General features: G+C 37.3%; 1 protein-coding gene across 10 annotated transcripts in view; it reads left to right on the forward strand.

Annotated features, from left to right (window-relative positions):
* TMEM131 (transmembrane protein 131) overlaps positions 1-19320 on the forward strand; it is a 221942-nt gene that overhangs the window by 77255 nt on the left and 125367 nt on the right. For 9 of the 10 annotated variants that reach the window (XM_089922708.1, XM_089922710.1, XM_022599216.3 and 6 more), the window contains exons 2-3: positions 4309-4370; positions 15605-15645. In XM_089922708.1, the coding sequence (XP_089778834.1) occupies positions 4329-4370; positions 15605-15645 (83 nt within the window). In that variant the 5' untranslated portion in view covers positions 4309-4328. Of the gene's footprint in view, positions 1-4308; positions 4371-13921; positions 14060-15604; positions 15646-19320 lie in introns of all 10 variants that reach the window. The other variant, XM_089922712.1, reaches the window with a different exon arrangement.

The following is a 19320-nucleotide window of genomic DNA, read 5'->3' on the forward strand; positions in this document are numbered from 1 at the left end:
TACTGTGGGTTGTGAGCATTAGTGTCACGTTACTTTGAAAGTAAATAGTGATGGGTTTAGAAGCATAGGTTCTGGGGTCCCATTGCTGAAATTTATGGCCCCTCTCTAGCCACTTTCTTGCTGAGTGACTTCGAGCCTAACCTCCCTGTGCCTGCTTATCTTCAAACGGAATCCATAAAGTCTAGTCATAGGATTAGTTTGAAGTTTAATAACACAGTAATTGGTCATTATTAGATGGTGTTCTTATTTCTAATACATCAGATTGCTGCTTTAACTGGGGAACATTGAGACAGTTTGGGATTCCTTTAGAGTGTAAAATAAGGGACAAAAACTCTTGGAAGAGGAAGTAGCTGTCAGTTGTGGTTTCAAATCTAGAGATATGGAGATGTGTGAACTTGACTTGCTTTGGTTACTGTTTGTAATGTATAGCTTAATAACTGTTAACACATTAAATGATTAAGTACATATTCTGTTTTTCTAGGCATATAATTTGAAGTTACTATGATTGATCATTTAGAGCAAAATACCCTAATTTGTTTTATGCCAGAGTTGAATCCTATTCATTTCTACATATTTTAAGGAAAGCTGTTGATGTGTAACACAATGTTTCCCTTTCAGAACTTTATAAAATAGCTGCCGCTCTTAATTTTTTTCAACTAAGGTAATTCATGTTTTTGTTTTTTTTAAAAGCTCCTAATTAAAAACACAATACACCCAAATTATATTACTGCTTTTCTTTCTTTAGTAAAGTTCTCATCAGTTAGATAAAGGTCTGATCTAGCTTGATGATGGGAACTTATGTGATGGTCATTATATCATAACTCTATTAGCAGGCACCACATATAGCACATTTCTGTTACTTTTTTTGGTCTGTTTTCTCTGCTAACTAGATGGAAAGCGTCTAACTGGGAGCTAGACTTTTTGTACATTGTGAGCATCTGGCTATTCAGTTAATTCTTGTTCATTGTGTTCTTGCATCAGTAAATCTGTATTCAACAGGAGTATAACAAAAAGGTTTTCTGGATCATCTAAAATTTCACTTTATGTTAAAAGGGTGGGGGAGGGGATGAGAAGTGGGATGGGTGAGCTGGGCAGAGCCTTTTACATTCACAGTCCTTTTTTCTTAATGGTTTATCACTTTATTTGGAGACATTTTTGTGTACTCCACATGTACTCTATGTCAGTAATTCCGTTGGAGCCATTAGCTCTGATCTCACTTTTGAAATGCAGCTACAAGCTAAGACTAGAGGTAACCAGAAAGAGTTTGTTTGTATCAGTGTGTGCAAATACCAGTACTTATACCTGAGCAGAAAAGTGGTATTTCATTCACGCACTCAGTGTTACTGAATGTTCTGTATATACGAAGAACTGGTGGGGAATGAGCAGGGTAGAGCAAGTTGGAGCTGTGGTTGAAGAGAAACACAAGAAATGGAGGGCAGGGCTTTCCCAAAATAAAGTCAGGGTGTGATTAAGAGAATAAGAGGAAATCGATGCTCAGCAGGCAGGAAAGACACCATCCTAGTAGGTGAAGTGATCTAATTCGCTGGCATCTCATCTGCTGCGTGACTTTCAGCTTTGGTCATACTGCAAAAGCCAGGTACGTGGGCTTAGACAGTAGGCTTCTTCATGGACTCTACCCAAAGACCAACAAGAAGGAGCCAGTGAGGGTCATTTTAAGCCAAGTGAAGCACCATTGTTTCATGAGTTTTAAAAAATAAGCTTTTCATTTTAGAACAGTTTCAGGTTTATATAAAAATTCTAAATATAGTACAGAGTTGCCATTATACCCCCCTCCCAGTTTGCGCAATTATTAACATCTCACTTAATATGGTACTTTTTTTTGCAATTAATGAACCAGTATTAGTATATTATTATTAAGTACAGTTCATATTTTATTCAGGTTTCCTTAGTTTTTACCTGATTTCCTTTTTCTTTTTTAGAATCCCATCCAAAATAGCATATTACGTTTAGTAGTCATGTCTCCTTAGGCGCCTCTGGTCTGTGACAGTTTCTCAAACTTTTCTGGTTCTTGATGACCTTGACAGTTTTCAGGAGTGTACTGGTCGGGTGTCTTGTATAACGTCCCTCAGCTGGGATTTGTCTGATGTTTTTCTCATGATGAGTCTGGAGTTATGTGATTTGGGGAGGAAGACCACAGAGATAAAATGCCATTTTTGTTATGACATATCAAGGGTACTGTCCACATGACTTTTCCCTGTGGATATCGACCTTGATCATCTGACTGAGGTAACGTTTGTCAGCTTTCTCCATTGTAAAGTTACTCCTTTTTTCCTCTTTTCCATACTGTTTTCTTTAGGAGTCACTATATGCATCCCATGCTTAAGGAATGGGGAGTTATAATGTTCCACCTTCTAAGTAGAAGAGTTTCTGTATAAATTGTTTAGAATGCTTCTGCCTGAAAGTTTTGTCTCTTCTCCCCCATTGTTTATTTATTCATTCATTTCTTTATACCAGTATGGACTCACAGATATTTATTTTATACTTTGGGTTTTAATCCAGTACTGCTTGACTTATTTTATTGCTCAAGTTGTTCCAGCTTTGGCCATTTGGGAACACTTACTGTTAACTCTTACATCTGTTTGACATATTCCCATCAATGTAAGGCTTTTTTTTAAGCACTTTCTGGCACAAGTTGCTCCCATTTCATCTTGTGTATTTCCTGCCCCAGTCCTAGATTCAGCCATTTCTCCAAGAAGCCCCAGTTCCTTTTATTGGGGAATGGTAGTAGAACCCAAGATCTAGGTGCTAGATGTGCTTTTTGCTACTGGGTTGTAATACATGTGTGTATACTAACCTGTGTATATGCACATCTGAAAATATTTCTGTATGCAACCATCTGTATCTGCATTAAGCTCAACATGAATTTGTACTGATGTTGCCAACTCTAATCCATTACCACATAGATCGTTCTAGCCTCCTTCCCTTGCTTTTGTGTAAACTCTTATTCCGACAGTGAGAAATCTCTCACCATCCACCATCCATGTATTTAATTGTTCAATTCCAGTCTACATGTATAGCAGCGTCAGGATGGTTAACCCAAACCCCTGTGGAAAATAACTTTATTAACTAGAGATAGTGCTTATGTACAGTTTCTGTTGCCTTTAGTCTTACAGATTCCACTCATTTCCAAATTACTTAGGTCAGCACCTTTCCCCACTCCACCCTACTTCAGGGAGATAGATGGTTTCATACCTTTGCTATGTATTTAAATTGTTTTGTCATATTCTGTAGTCTATCTTGGGATTCCTGATCTCCTAAATGATTTTTTTTAATTGCATACAGTAGGTTCACGCTTTGTGCTGTGAAGTTCTGTTTTTGACAAATGCATAGTGTTAATTGCATCTACCATTACAGTATCATACAGAAGAGTTTCACTGCTTTGAAAAATTCCCTATGCTTTGCTTATCCCACCCTTCCTTTCTTTCTCCAAACCCCTAGCAACCACTGATCTTTTTACCATCTCTACAGTATTGCCTTTTCCAGAATGGCATATACTTGAAATCATAGAGCATGTAGCCCTTTCTTTTACTTTTTATCACTAATATTCCACTGTATGGTTAATCTACATTTGTCTCTTTATTCAGCTATTGAAGGACATCTTGATTGTGTCCAGTTTTTGATGATTATGAAAAAAAAGCTGCTATAAGGAAATGCTTGCAGATTTTTGTGTGGACATAAATTTCCAAATCAGTTGGGTAAATATTTAGGAGCACAATTGCTGGATTGTATGGTAAACGTACGTTAGCTTTTTAAATACCCTGTCTTTGCATTGTACTCAGTTTCTTGGAATGGAATAATCTCCTTTTGCCATTCTCCTTGCCCACTCCCCCACCAAGTCAGTTTTGACCATTGATCCCAGGTCCTGTCATCACTACAAATGAGCAAATGATATAGAACTTCAGCTTACCATTTTGGGGGGAAATAAAATCCTCTAGTGATGTTTCCTATGTGTTTATGTTATTTTCAGTTAATCTCTCAGTGAAAATAATCAGCTGGATCTAGTTGAATTTTACTGTTTCGTGCTTTCTGGCAGTATAGCAGGAGTAAATATTTTGTGAGTGGCTTACATAGCCTGTAGGTTGTTAAAAATACTTGCTAATTGGGTTGTATTGTTTTGGTTTCATAGTTACTAAAATCCTGAAGAACTAGTCAGATTTTTCTCTTCAACCATCACCATCAAGCAGTATATTTTCAAAATATTAAGTTGTAGTAATTAACTTTAAAAGATTTTATTTGAATGAAATTTATGTTCCCGTTAAGTGATAATATGTTTTGCTTCCTTCACAGCATTTATTCAGTCGGAGAGCATGATAGAAGTACTGCGTTTTGATGATGGAGGACTTCTACAGGTAATTTTATTTTAAGCTTGAAGAATTATCTCAGTGTCAAGCCTTGAATAACATCTGATTATTATTTTTCTTTTAAAACGTAACTGGTTCATATGAAATATATTTTATGAGCTTCATATGCAGACAGGGCAGTAGAGTCATTGGTAATAATAAAAACCTCCATAGCTGTATGGATTACCTTTTAAATAAAATATTTCTGGGGGATGTTGAGAGGTTAGGTGGGGAGAGTTAGATCAGGAGCAGTGGAATTGGTGGTAAGCTCTGTTAGTATGGAGCCAGTGAGTGAAACGCTGAATTCGGATGTTGGACCGCAAAATATTTATCTGGAAGAGAACTTCTCCAGAGGATATAAGTTCTGCAGACGTACATCTATATCATCCTTCCACTAGCCATTCTAAGCCTTGTCTTTATATATATTACACATAAAATTAGAAAGTGTAATCTGATAGAAGTCCTGTTCTGCCTTTCAGACATAGCTCACGTATCACCGTGAAGCCTGTTTTAGTCTCTTCTTAGCTAAAAAGCAGTTCTAGAATTTCAGAGCTGAAAGAGACAGCACAAGCCATCTTAACCAACCCTGATTTTTGTGGCTGATTTTCTCCTTCCAAACTTTTTTCATATTCTATGCTTGTCTTACAGTACTCGCCACCTTTGTAATAATAACAAGTGTTTTTAAATACCATGTTATTTGGTAGCATGGCTGATAATTTTTTTATTCATGTTATATTCAGGGGAAACCAAGGTTTAGATTAAGAAAGTTGCCCACGATCCCATGACTTTGCAGTGATGGCATGGGTATTAGAATTCTGGTCTTCTCACTCCCGGTGTGATTGTTAGTCTCTTTGTTACACAGTGCTGCCTATGATGTATTTGTTTACTTAACTAAATACATGACTTAAATAGTTCTCCTGTAGCTTATAATAAAGGCAGGAAAGCGAAAATTAAAGTTAGATCAAGGCAATAGAGAAATAATTCTGCTAGGGACTTGGAATAAGATTTGTGTTTTAGCATAAATTTAGATTTCAGACACTAAGCCAAACAAAGTAAGCAAGGAAACAAGTGATGGGTTGTAAGGTTCTTTTTCTCTGACAATGAAGCAAATAAATGTTTCGGATGAAAACTTTTTCCCTGTTTCTAAATTTTTAAATAAACTTATTATTCTACTTTTATATAAGAGATGTTGAGAAACACAGCAGGCAGTGGCTGCATGGTGCTTGCAGAAAGTCTTCGTATGGCCTTTTATATTTTAAAAGTGAATAACAACTGAAGATATATAATGATCTCTAGTTTTGTAAAGCCACCTTGCTAGAAAATGATCTTAGTCTCTTGCTCTAGTTCTTTAATCTGTTGCAAGATGAGAACTTGGAGAACCTATAGAAATCACTGTTTTAAACATTTCCCTTTTGGTGATTTGCAGGATCTAGAGAGCAGGCAACTCAGGACTGAATTTCTAAAAAATTCTCTGAGTGTAGTTATCCTGTACTGATTGAAAAAGGATTTATTATATCCTTCAGGAACTAGACATCTAGGTTGCAAGTTGATAATCCATTTTGAAAACTCTGAAGCTTGACATGTGTTTTTGCTGGGGGAGGCTGTCAATTCACGTCTAAAAGGACTTGGGTGTGGAAGAGCTCGTCAGCTGGGATGTCATTTGCTCATCCTCTTTGGATCTGCTGAAATGCTTGGACCAGTGCTTGGGGGAGGCCTCAGAGTTCTATAGCTAAGGTAATTTTAGACTGGAGTGTTAAGGGCAGGTATTACCACTGGTTACCTCAGCCACAGTGAAACCTCACTAAGCCTCCTGCAGAATGCCTAATGTTGAGATGCTATATATAGTGGATTATATATCTGCAAGTAACAGAACATAAGACCCCTCTGAATAGACATTTATAAAAATCATTCATTTTAATGTTGAAGAATGTCGCCTAGGAACAACTGTTTTGATTTTGACATAATGTCATTCTTTCTGGCGATAATTTGCCAATAAGTTCAGCTATTTCTTAAACAGCTCCTGGTTTCTTGTGATTAGAAGAGAAGTATGTTCATGTAGCATTTCTGTGGCAGAATATATATTGGGTTTCTCCAAATTAAATTAAAGCTAAAGCAGGGAGAGAGTCAAAGCAACAGCCTTGTTTTACATTATTTAAAATTAGAATTTTGCTTGAGAGCATTCGTTCCCAGATTGTGGAATTTATGTTACAGTCATGTGGCTTGGCTCATGGTGATTTTTTAAGTCCTAAAAATTAATTGATGATAAGTCAGTAAAAATTGTCAAAACATTAAAAATTTGCTAGAAAGTTTGGACTTGATTTCCTATTTTATTTTTAAAGAAAAGGATAATGAGGCTCATAGAATATTCAGTTGCTAGAGTGAGAATCCAGCATCCAGTAAGTACCCAGCTTCCTGGTTCCAGAACTCTTTCCACAGTATGATGCATGTGCATTTCTTGCCAGTGCGTTCCATGCGTTATCACTAGTAATGTTAGGATATGATTAGAAATTGTAGCAATCCTCTTAGCCCATGTTTTCTTTAGTTGGTGTTTTGACCATTGTAATTCCTGCTTGGCAAGGCTACTAAGATTTGGTATATAGAACATAGGAAGCTGAGTCAGTTCTTAAGGTGAGCAGACACTGAGGATTCTGCCTCAGCATCTTGCTGAGAACCCCAGCTGACACATATAATAAAGGATATCTGTTAAGGAGGAGGGATGCGGAAAAAACTATGGTAAACAACATACTTAACAGTGAAATGCTGAAAGTTTTATCTCTGAGATGAAGAATGGATCAAAGATGCCCACTAAATACCACTTATATTCAACATCATGCTAGTTGTAGCCAATAAAGGAAGGCAAGAACAGCTACTGAAACTCGCGCACCTAGAGCCTGTGCTCTGTAACAAGAGAAGCCACCGCAATGAGAAGCCCGTGCATCGCAACAAAGAGTGGCCCCCGCTCACCGCAGCTGGAGGGAGCCCGCACACAGCAACGAAGACCCAACGCAGCCATAAATAAATAAATAAATAACTTGTAAAAATAAATAAATTTTAAAAATAAATAAAGACAAGAAAAATAATTAAAAACTAAAAGGATTGAAAAGGAAGAAAAAAATGTTATGCACCTCAGATTATGATAGTTTATGGAGGTCATCCAAAGCATCTACAGATAAGTTACTAGATTCAATAAGCAATTTAGCAAGTTTGCAGGATAACAGTTGATATATAAGAAACAACTGCATTTCTATGTTTATGTTGAGCCGTATGAATTATACCACTTCTATAGATCAGAAAAGGCAACAGAGTCTAGCCAGGCTCACACATATATGGATACTTGATTTATGAATAAAGTGTCGCTGAAGAATATTGGGGAAAGAAAATACTGGGGAACAGTCAATAAAGGGTGCTAGGACAAGTGAATATCTATGTGGGAGAAATAAAACTTTGACTTCACACCAATAACAAAAATAATATAACTATTTTGGGACTCTGGAGTCTTTTGAAGGCTTATAGCTTCAAGCGGAAGGCTTGAGGTAAATTAAAGTAAAATATGGTCCATTTCAGCTCTTAGCCTAGAAGCAGTTACCCACCCTCACCCCCTGGCCCTGCGGCAAGCAGCTGTGCATGTTCATCAAGCAGCTTGCACACAGCTTGCAGAAGCCTGTGGGCAAAAAAGGATTCTGTCCTCCAGATATTGGGGATCCATGCCCTGATTGCTGCTTTTGATCGCAGAGGTTTAGACAGAGAGGCAGGCGGCCATTATTGTTGCAACTCCCCCATTGTTAAAAGTTCCTCACCCTGAAGTGAACCAGAAGATTTAAAGGGCTGACAACCTTCAAAAGCCACTGCATATATGGGGGAAATTAGAAAATCACGTTGAATGTTCAGGGAAAGGCCCAGGTTCATAAAACACCTGAGAAGACCTTAAGTGTACACCTCAGGCTTATCTTTGGCACAGACATAACCTACATCATAAAACCAAAAACAATAAACAGAAGCAAACAGATAGCAAACTCTGGAAGAGGAGGAGAATCTGACACCCAGAGTTACTCGATTATTAAATTCAAATATCCAGTTTTAAACAAAAAATCACAGTGTACAAAAAGAAACAAAGTATGGCTCATTCAAATGAAAAAATTAATCAACAGAAACTCTCTCTGAAAAAGACCTGATGGCAGATCTACTATACAAATTTGAAGTAGATCTACTTTAAAACAGTCATCTTAAGGATGCTCAAAGAACTAAAGGAAGATGTGAAGAAAATCAAGAAAACAATGTATGAATAAAATGGAAATATCAATAAAAAGATAGAAAACCTAAAAAGAAAACGAAAAGAGGGTGACATCATCAAGATGGCAGAGTAGGCAGCCCTAGCTCTCATTCTTGTACAGAAACACTGACATAAAAGTAAATATTGGTACCAAAATACTTTGAAGAGAAATTCAGAATCCATCAAAGAAGCAGAAGTACCCCTAGAAGGGCACAAACGAGAGCAGTCAGATTTTGCTGATAAGAGGAGTACTGACTTTTCTTTAATCTTTCATCTTTTTGTTCCTCAGACTCGAGAATTTCCACTGTCTTGTCTTCAAGTTTGATGATTCTTTCTTTTGCCTGCTCAAATCTGTCTTTGAATCGTTCTAATGAATTTTTCATTTCAGTTTTTGTACAATATTTCAGTTTTGCAAGATGAATAACTTCTAGAGATTTAGTGTACAGCATGACTGTAGGTATAATACTGTATTATATACTTGAAATTTGCTGAGATAGTAGTTAATTGCTCTCACCAAAAAGAAGAGTATATGAGGTGATCATTTCACAATGTATATGTATATCAAAACATCACATTGTACACCTTAAATATAAACAGTTTTTATTTTCCAACTATACCTCAGTGAAGCTGGGGAAAAAAGAAAGAGCTGAAAATACAGTAACTGAAGTGAAAAATTCTCGATGCTGAGGAACAGAAAGATTAAAGAAAAGTCAGTAGAGCCTAAGACCATCAAGTGAACCAACATATGCATTGTGGGAGTCCTGAAAGGTAAAAAGAGAAAGAGACAGAATACTTGAAGAAGTAATGCCTGAAAATGTCACAAATTAATGAAAGACATGAATATAAGCATCCAAGAAGCTCAATGAACTCCAAGTAAGATGAACTCAGAGACTCATACTGGGACATGTTAAATCAGACCTTAAAAAGGCAAAGAAAATCTTGAAAGCAACAAGAGCAACAGGACTCATCACATAAAAAGGATCCTCGATAAGTTATTAAGAGATTTCTCATCACAAACTTTGGAGACCAGAAGGCAGTGGACCCATATATTCAAAGTATTAGAAGGAAAAAACTATCAACCAAGAATCCTATAACTGGCAAAACTGTTCTTCAAAAGTGAGGGAGAAATTAAGACATTCCCAGATAAACAAAAGCTGAGGAAGCTCAGTACCATTAGACCTGCCTTGCAAGAAATGCTGAAGGGAGTCCTGCAGGTAAAAATGAGAGAACACTAGACAACAAGGTAAAGCCATATGAAGAAATAAAGATCACAGTAAAAGTAAATACATGGGCAATTTAAAAGTCGGTATTATTGTAACAATGGTTTGAAACTCCACTTTTTGTTTTCTACAAGATTTGAGACTAATACATTTAAAAAAAATAGTCTAAAAGCAAGGATTATTGTCACTTTGGTTTGTAACTCCACATTTTGTTTTCTATATAATTTAAAGATTAATGTACTTAAAATAATTCTTAGTTTGTTTTTGGATACAAAAAGAAGAAATTCTGTGACGTTAACAACCAAAAGAAGTAGGGATGGAGCTGTAAAGAAGTACACATTGAGTGTGATTGAGTTAAATCTGATAAAAATTCAAATTAGGGTGTTATAACTTTAGGATGTTAGATTAATCCCCATGGTAACCACAAAGAAAATAATATAGGAAATACACAAAATGAATTTAAACATTTCACTACCAAAAAATCAACTAAACCAAAAGATGACAGGACTACAGGAAATGAGGGAATAAAACAGTATAAGGCATATAGAAAACAAATAGCAAAATGACGGAATTAAGTATACTATTGAAGCTGAGCTGGTAGGAATTCAAACAAGTTTGTTGTAGATTTAAGATATAAATTATAATCTCCAGGGTAACCACTAAGAAAATAATGTAAAATATACATAAAAGGAAATGAGTGGCCAACTTCAGCTTGTGTAAGCTAAAAGAAGTCAGTTTTAGGCATATACAGTCTTATCAAGGGTATGTCAGGAATTCCCTGGCGGTTCAGTGGTTAGGGCTCCACACTTTCACTCCTGAGGGCATGGGTTCAATCCCTGGTTGGGGAACTAAGATCCCGCAAGCCACAAAGCCAAAAAAAAAAAAAGAAAAAAGGATATGTCATAATAAGTGTGTAATAATTACACATAAGAGCACAAGATTTGAATTCTGACATATACTGTTTGACCCCGGACTGGTAAATATAATTTGAGTGTCTCCAGTGTATTGAGAATTGCAAGGACCACTAGAGATAGAGACAGTTGTGGCAGTTAATGAACTTTGAATTATAATGTAAGGAGATGTTATTACAAATGAAGATTAAATTATTGATATGTCTTTATAAAATTCAGGTTACAGTAGGGTTTTCAGTCTTGGCAATATTTATATTTTGGACCAGGTAATTAATTCCTTGCTGGGAGATGAGGAAAGAAGACTGTTTTAAGTGTTGTACGGTGTTTAGCAGCATCCCTGGCCTCTACCCTCTAGATAGATGCCTGTAGCCCTTTCAGTTGCAACCATCAAAAGTGTCTCTAGACATTGCCAAATGCCCCGGAGGACAAAATTGCCCCCAATTGGAACCACTAGGTTATAGGGATAAACTTATATATTATTTTTATGATAAGAGAATTTAATACTGTTTGGGAATATACCACATACTTATTTTTGCAGAGTCTTTTCCATTTGAGTGGAAGAATAGTTCATTTTCCTCCTTTATATCCCTTTGGGGTGCTCTCTGAGAGAGACTGTGCTCAGACTGGTCTGGAATGTGGAGCCTAGCAGTGAGCTAGGCTGAGACTGGAGCCCTTAAATGCAACAGAAGAATGGAGTCTGAATTGTGGGTGGGAATTGTGCTTATCTTTGTAGATGCACAGTGAAAAGATCATTTGCAATATGTCAAGCGTTACCAACTTTAAGTATCTGCGATTCAGTGAAGTTTACTTTGCAATATTGTAGGTATATCTTATATTTGATAGAAGATACAGAAGTACATGGCACAGGCATTTTCTAGGGCCCTGAGTACTCCTGACAGACCCTTATCTCTGAGCATAAAGCTCAAAGGTTTCCACTAATCAGATGGTGAAATAGGAAATCTCAGTCTCTTCTAGGGATTACTTCATAGTTTGGTGAGCTGACCATCTTTTTTCATATGATTACTGGCCATTTATTTTTCTTTAAGTGATTTGCCTCCTGTTCTTTGCTTATATTTCAATCACAGTATTCTTTTCCCCAGTTTCTTTCTTTTTCTTTCTTTTTGCTGTTCAGTTATAAAATACTTACGTAAATAGCAGATCTTTTCATTGTTACTAATGTAACCCTTCTTTTGCTTGATTTTTCTCTTCTTTTCTGGGGGATGGGGTGGGAGGGGGCGTTTACCTTGTTAATTTTTGCTCATTCTTCGGCTTTCAACATTTTTGAATCCTTTTGTGTTAGGTATTTACAGTCTATAGTTGGGCTTTGTTTTTTCAACATGATCCTTTTGTCTTTCTTAATAGACGGGTTTATCTCTAAATGAGATAATCATGCTATATATGTGTTTAATCTACTCCATCTAATTTTTATGCCTTCCTTTTTGTTTTCTCTCAATTTCGGGGCTTAAGTTTCAGATACGTATTTAAGATATGTTTAAACTTTCATTTCTCAAATTACTTCAGAAACAAAGTAGTGTGTATTATGATCTTTCCTTTTCTCTCAATATTTAGGGTTGTGCTGAGATTTTTATTCTTATTATAGTTAAATGACTTTTCTATTTTGTGGCTTATACTTCAAAAACAACATTTACTTTCTGCTTTTCTAACCTTATTTCCACAGTTCCTTTACTGTATCTGCTTATCTTTCACAAGACAGCTTCCTCATTTGCAATTCTTCATGAGTAATCATCTTGGCCAGATTGTCTTCATGAAGATATTTTTTTCCCCTCCAGAAAGTATACATGCATGGGTGCTACACTTCCTGAGTCTCCTTTCTGTCAGCTCCAGATGGGGACCACAGTTTGGCATGTCCTAGAATTCTTAGGTTGTACTTTTTATTGAAGTAAAAGTGACACACAGTAAACTGTGCATGTTTAAAGTGTATGATTTGAAAAGTTCGACATATTATACACCTGTGAAAGCATTACTGCAATCAAGATAATAGATATATGTATCCGTGGCCCCCAGAAGTTTACTTGTGACCCTGGGTAATCCCTCTACCCTCCTCTCCATCTCTAGGCAACGCTGATTTGCTTTCTGACACCATCAGTTTATACTTGAAATCATTTTATATAAATGAAATCGTATAGAATGTACTTTTTGGGAATTTGACTCAGCGTGATTATTTTAAGAGTTATCAATGTTGTTGCATGTATCAGTAGTTTATTTCTTTTTCCCCATTCAAATGTTATTTTCTGTTCTTTTAAAAATATTTTTTCTAAAATAATAAAGAAATATTTAATAGAGAAAAAGAAAGGTTCCTAGTCGTTGAGTTTACTCTCTTTTTATTGCTGAGTATTATTCTACTGTTCTATCCCATACCACAATTCATGTGTCACTTCATCTGTTGATGGAAGTTTCAGTGGTTCCAGTAACAAATAAAGCTGCCATAAACATTCATGTATAAGTCTTTGTATGGACTTATGCTTTTGTTTCCCTTGGGCAGATATCTCAGAGTGGTCATATGGTGGGTGTTTTAAGTTTAACTTGTAAGAAATTGCCAAGCTTCTTCTAAAATGGTGATTCTGTTTTACATTCCCACCAGCAGTGTATGAAAGTTCCAGTTACTGCACATCCTTGCCAACCCTTAGTATGGTCAGCCTTTTCCATTTTGGACATTATTGTAGGTTGTAGTGTATTGTTGAAGTTTAAATTTGCTTTCCCTTGATAACTGGTGCTGAGCATCTTCTCATGTTCTTAACTGACATTTGTAGAATTGCTCATTTTAAAAAATTGGGTGGTTTTCTTATTATTCAGATTCATAAGTTCTTCATGTGTTCAAGATACAAGTCCTTCATCAAATAGGTGATTTGCAAATATTTTCTCTCAATATGTGGTTTGCCTTTTCATTTTCATAGCAATGTCTTTTGGTGAGCGTATTTTTAAAAGTTTGATGAAGTCCAATCCATCAGTTTCTTCTTTTATGACTAGGGTTTTTTTTGTCCTGTTCACGAAATCTTTGTCTGTTTGAATGTTGCAAATATCTGGGTTTTTTTTGTTGAAACTTTATAATTTTAGTTTTTATGCTTAGAACTATGATTTATCTAAAATTAATTTGAGTGCCTGGTGTGATACAAGGGTAAGGGTTCATTTTACCCCAAGCTTTGTTCAGTTGTTCCAGCACCATTTGTTGAAAAGATACATGTTTCTCTACTGAATTACATTGATGCCTTTGTTGAAAATCAAGTTGACTATAAACGTGAGTTCGTTTCTGAGTTTTCTCCAGTTCTGTTGATCTGTGTTGTCTGTCTTTATACTGGTGCCACACTGTCTTGATTGCTGTAGCTTTTTTTTCTATTGTAGTAAAATACACATAACATAAAATTACAGTTTTAACCATTTTTAAGTGTGCATTTCAGTGGCATTAAGTACATTCGCATTTGCTTCTGCATCACCACCATCTAGCTCCAGACCTTTTATTTTCATCCCAAACCGAAACTGTGTGCCCATTAAACAACAATTCCCCATTCCCCCTACTGCAGCCCCTGGCAACCAGCATTCTACTCTCTGTCTCTGTGAATTTGTCGACTCTAAGTACCTCATGTAAATGGAATCATATAGTTTTTGTCCTTTTGTGACTGGCTTGTTTCATTTAGTCTAAGTGTAGACTTAGTTTTCAAGGTTCATCCATGTTGTAGCATATGTCAGCATTTCCTTCCTTTTCAAGGCTGAATAATACTTTTTTGTATGTATCACGTTTTGTTTCTTCATTTATTCATCAGTAGGCGCTTGCATAGCTTCCATGCTTTGCAATTGTGAATAATGCTGCTGTGAACACGGATATCTAAATAACTGTTGAGTCCCTGCTCTCTGCATTCAGTTCTTTGGGGTATAAACCTAGCAGTGTGATTGCTGATCTTCTAATCCATATCCTACACTACAGCCAAAATAATGTCTTTAACGCTTAAATCGTCTAGACCATGTCTGTGTCTCTGTTTCTCCCCTACAACTTCAGTCCCCTTGTACTGCATTTAGAGTACAACACAATCCAGGCTTCTTAGCATGGCTTCTTACCAGGGCACAACATAACAGGGCGCTGCCTCACCTCCAACCTCATTTCTGCTTCTTTCCCACTTCTCTCTAAACTCCAGCCACATAGACCTGCCATCTGTTTCTTGAGCATCCAGCCTCTTTCCTGTACTAGGACCTTTGCATGTGCTGTTTTCTCCACCACCACAAAATCCCACCTCCAAACACAGCTCTTCTTTACCCTTTAGGTTTCAGTATAAATGTTATCTCTTCAGACAGGGCTTCCCTCATGACATATTTAAGCATATCACCTATTTATTCTCTTTCATAACATCTTTCCAATTTTTCCAAAGTCCTTTTATTCAATGTATAAACACATATTTATTTAGTTTTAAAATAACTGACTCCCCCTACCCCTACCCCGCCCCATACCTCAAGCTCCATGGTGGCAGGAACCATAATAGACCAGCACCTGCGCACAGTTGGGAAGGAGTGAACAGTAGAGACACGTGTAGCCTCACAAAGTAATTGGAAAGAGGACTCTTCTCATAGGATGTATTGATTTGGCAAGCTTCTAAAAATCAATCCTGTTACTTTGCATTACTTCCATGTGTGTTTAAAATTTAATCCAAATTATTCTCTCATTTGAATTATATGGTGTGACAAATCATTTCATATGATTTAGGGATCAGGTTTAACCTGAAAGTAAGTATAAGGTCAAAGTTGAAACTGTAATAAAATACGTTGGATATTCTGTATGTCTGTAGTATAAAGATTTGGTTTCCGTGTTTTCACCATTGTTTTCTTCCTTCACAGACTGAGACAACACTTGGACTCAGTTCATACCAACAGAAAAGGTAAGGCAGTAATAGGTATATATATATATTTTTAATATATAAAATTTTATGTATTTAATAAGATACTGACATACTTTTAGGTCTTTCTGGGGGATTCCCGCTCTCCGTTTTCCCCATACTTTTTTTGGTGAGGAGGGAAAACAAATAGTAAATCACATTATATCATGTATTTCAAGTATTGTGTATGGAAGACCAAGTTTAAATCTGAATTTGCATGTTGTGCATTGTGTAGCATTCCTTCCGCATTCACATGCAAAGGGGTTTACTGGTAGCTGAAACTCCCCTTGCTTTGGAAGAGTTTCGGTGTTACAGCTCCCAGTGACCTCTCCCGTGGTCCTCCCTGCTTTTTATGGGCTGAGCAGTGCTGCCCTCAGTTGTCATCAAGGGTCTACCTGCAGGCCCCTGGCAGAGGAAGTTACCATATAAGGAGAGATGATTTTAATTACAGGAGACCCTAACCGGTTGTCTTGTTGACCCCCGTTGTTTGACACATGAGGACTCTGAGATTCTTAGAACCAAGGGATGTGCTAACAAGGTTAGAGTAATATTCTACTGAGTAGTATTGGACATTATTGTAGGTTGTAGTGTATTGTTGAAGTTTAAATTTGCTTTCCCTTGATAACTGGTGCTGAGCATCTTCTCATGTTCTCAACTGACATTTGTAGAATTGCTCATTTTTTAAAATTGGGTGGTTTTCTTATTATTCAGATTCATAAGTTCTTCATATGTTCAAGATACAAGGGTTTCAGGTAGAATTCATTATCTTCTGATCACCAGCCCCATGTTGCATTCCCTTTGATATTCTTATATCAAGTATGGAATCCTTCAGTGTTCGCTGTATTTTCTCTCTTTAGCCAGAAGAGCAATATAGAGTTAGTTAAGAATTAGAGGGGAAATGCTTTGAAGGAGGCATAGGGGAGCCAGTGGAGGCACATGAAGGAAAATAGTCGTGATGGAGCTTACATGGTAGGGAAGAGAGGTGAGAGTCTGCACAGTCTGCTCTGTGCTGGGGCTGTGGGTACACTCCCTGCCTTGAGACGTCTTGAAGGACAGTAGAGACACAGCTTCTGATGAGGTTATAAAGCATATGTGTTGATGAAATGACAAAGGCAATCTGCTTTCTGAAAGAAGGCGGCTCACTTGAAGAGTATATTATAATCCAATGATAGAAGCCTCAGGGCTTAGTTGTAGGGGATCAGGTACCTGAGACACATGGGTGTGCCTCACATGGTGTCTCACTTTCATCATCAAAACAGTCCACAAGGCCTAAGGCACAGCTGAGGTGAAGTTAGCCTCTGACTGCAGCTCCTGGTCTCCACTACTGGCTGCCTCTACCAGCTTCTCCTTGGGGGTACCCCCATTTCTGCTGAGCATTAGAGATTGCCGAGATGGACACTTTGTGGTTTTGAACTCCTGTAGTCATTTCTGCGCCAATTTCTGACTTCTTGTACTCCCCAGTTGTATAGTCCATTTGCTGCCCTGTGACTTTTCTAGTAAGCCGGGAGATTCAGCCCCATCCTTTCTTGTATTGCCTATACATGATCTCCTGAGTGAAAACTCTCATTCTGTAAGTGAAACTTAACCTGCTCCAGGGAAATTTATATCCTGAAAAGCTTAGTTAGAAAATGATTCTGTAGCTAATGGTGGTGAAGCTAGTCTCTGGCTACCATTTGCTCCGTCTCCACCACAAAGGTTACTATTTGCTTCAGCCCCAAGGGCTTCCAGGACATTCCGCAAAGAGAAGAGCTGCTGCTTTCATGGCCTCAGGATCATGGGAAGTAAAACTATGAAAGAATTTTCCAAGATACTCTTTTTTATATTTCTCTCCTACCTTCTGGTTCACCCTTTCTAATTTGTTTTAATACAGTTATCAATTACATGACAATATTTTGTTTAAAAAGATGCCAGCTACATAATATAATGGTGGGTAATGTGCACATAGTGTTCCATCAGTGTTTATTTTAGTTGAACACCAAAATGTTATAATGAGTACCAGTAATGATTTAATATTTTGGGACGTGAGGCCACCTTCTATGAATGTATTTTCCTAGGGTTGTGGAGCCCTATGGTGGGAGATTAGGAATTAAAGAGACCTGAGTTCTGTGTTCACCAGATATGTAGCCTGGAGAAAAACTATTTAACTGCTCTGAGCATGACTTTCATTTGCAGACTGGGGAAGATCATTTCTCGGTCTGATGTATCTTATACGTGATATAAGGTTATGCATTATATAAGGTTGCTGTAAGGACCAAATGAGAGACTTATTTGGGTAACAGTAGTTTGCAAACATTAAAATGTTACATAAGTTGTGGGTGTTGGTTAATTTATTTGTTCAGTCATTCAGCAAATATTTACCGGAATCTTTACATACACCAGGCATTGTTCTAAGGATTAGTGATTCAGTCATTGTGTTTGTTATCTATTGCTGTGTAATAAATTACCTCCAAACGTAGAAGCTTAAAACAGCAGACATTTATTATTTTTCTGTTTCCGTGAGTGAGAAATTTGGGAACAGCTCTGCTAAGTAGTTGTGGCCCAGGGTCTCGTGAGATTTCAGCCAAGACATCAGCCGAAGCTGCAGTCATCTGAAGGCCTGGTCCCGGTGGGTCCTCTCCAGGATGGCTCACTCACATAGCATTAGCAGAAGGCTTCAGCTCCTGACTGGCTGTTGGCAGGAGACCTTAGTTCTTCGCCATGTGGAACTCTCTGTAGGGCTGCTTGAATGTTCCCGTGTCACAGCAGCTGGAGACCCTAGAGCAGGAGAACCAAGAGAGAGCACAAGGAGGAAGCCACAGTGTCTTTTGTAATTGGGTCACACAGTCACTTCTACCATATTTTATTCATAGGAAGTTATTACCCCCAAGGAGAGCAGAATTAAGCCCCCACCTCTTGAAGAGAGGCAGATCAGAGAATTTGTGAACACATTTTAAAACTACCACAGTGCTGGCTGGGCCAGATAGTCAAGACTCCCGCCCTGGTAAAACCTGTGTGCTAATGGGGAAAACAGACAATAAGCCACCAAATAAATGAACAAAGTATCAGTTAGAGAAAGGTCTGGGATAGACAAGACTCCATTGCTTCTTTAGATTTGACCATAACAAAGGCTGCTCTGAAATGATGTTTCAGCTTACCTGGTGAAAATCTTAGGGCAGAGCATTTCAGACAGGAACAGCTAGTGCAAAAGTTTGACATTGGGAGCAGTGTTGTTGTTATTATATTATGTTGTTATGAGAGCTGGAAATGTTGGTGTATACAGTTAGGTAAGAAGGATACATGTGTATATCTGTGTGTGTATGTGTATACACAGTGTCCACAAGAAGAACCAGAGTCTTCTGATCTTTAAGTTTCCTGGTATCTCTAGGATATAAGCCAAAAATACTGGGCTACGGAGTACTTTTCAAATTAAGGTGGTTGAGGTTCTTTAATTGACTGTATAGTTTGCTTTTTATTAAGTACAACCATTTTGGTTGCCTGCAGTTAACCATAAGCATCTAGAAGATTATAGTTAGAGCCAGAGCTTGCTAATACCTTAATGGCAGATAAAGCCTGCTCACAATTGCAGTTTGTCTAATATCTGTTATAAATTTTGTGAAAAAGTTAAAGGGAATGTTCTTAAGTTGTTTTTTAAGATTCCATTTGGGTTTATACTTAGATTAATTTTCCAGCTCTGGAGCT

This window comes from Delphinapterus leucas, chromosome 13 (genome assembly GCF_059928025.1).
Source record: "Delphinapterus leucas isolate spDelLeu-1000000601 "Yukka" chromosome 13, BTC_Dleu_Yukka2, whole genome shotgun sequence".
Classification (NCBI taxonomy): domain Eukaryota; kingdom Metazoa; phylum Chordata; class Mammalia; order Artiodactyla; family Monodontidae; genus Delphinapterus; species Delphinapterus leucas.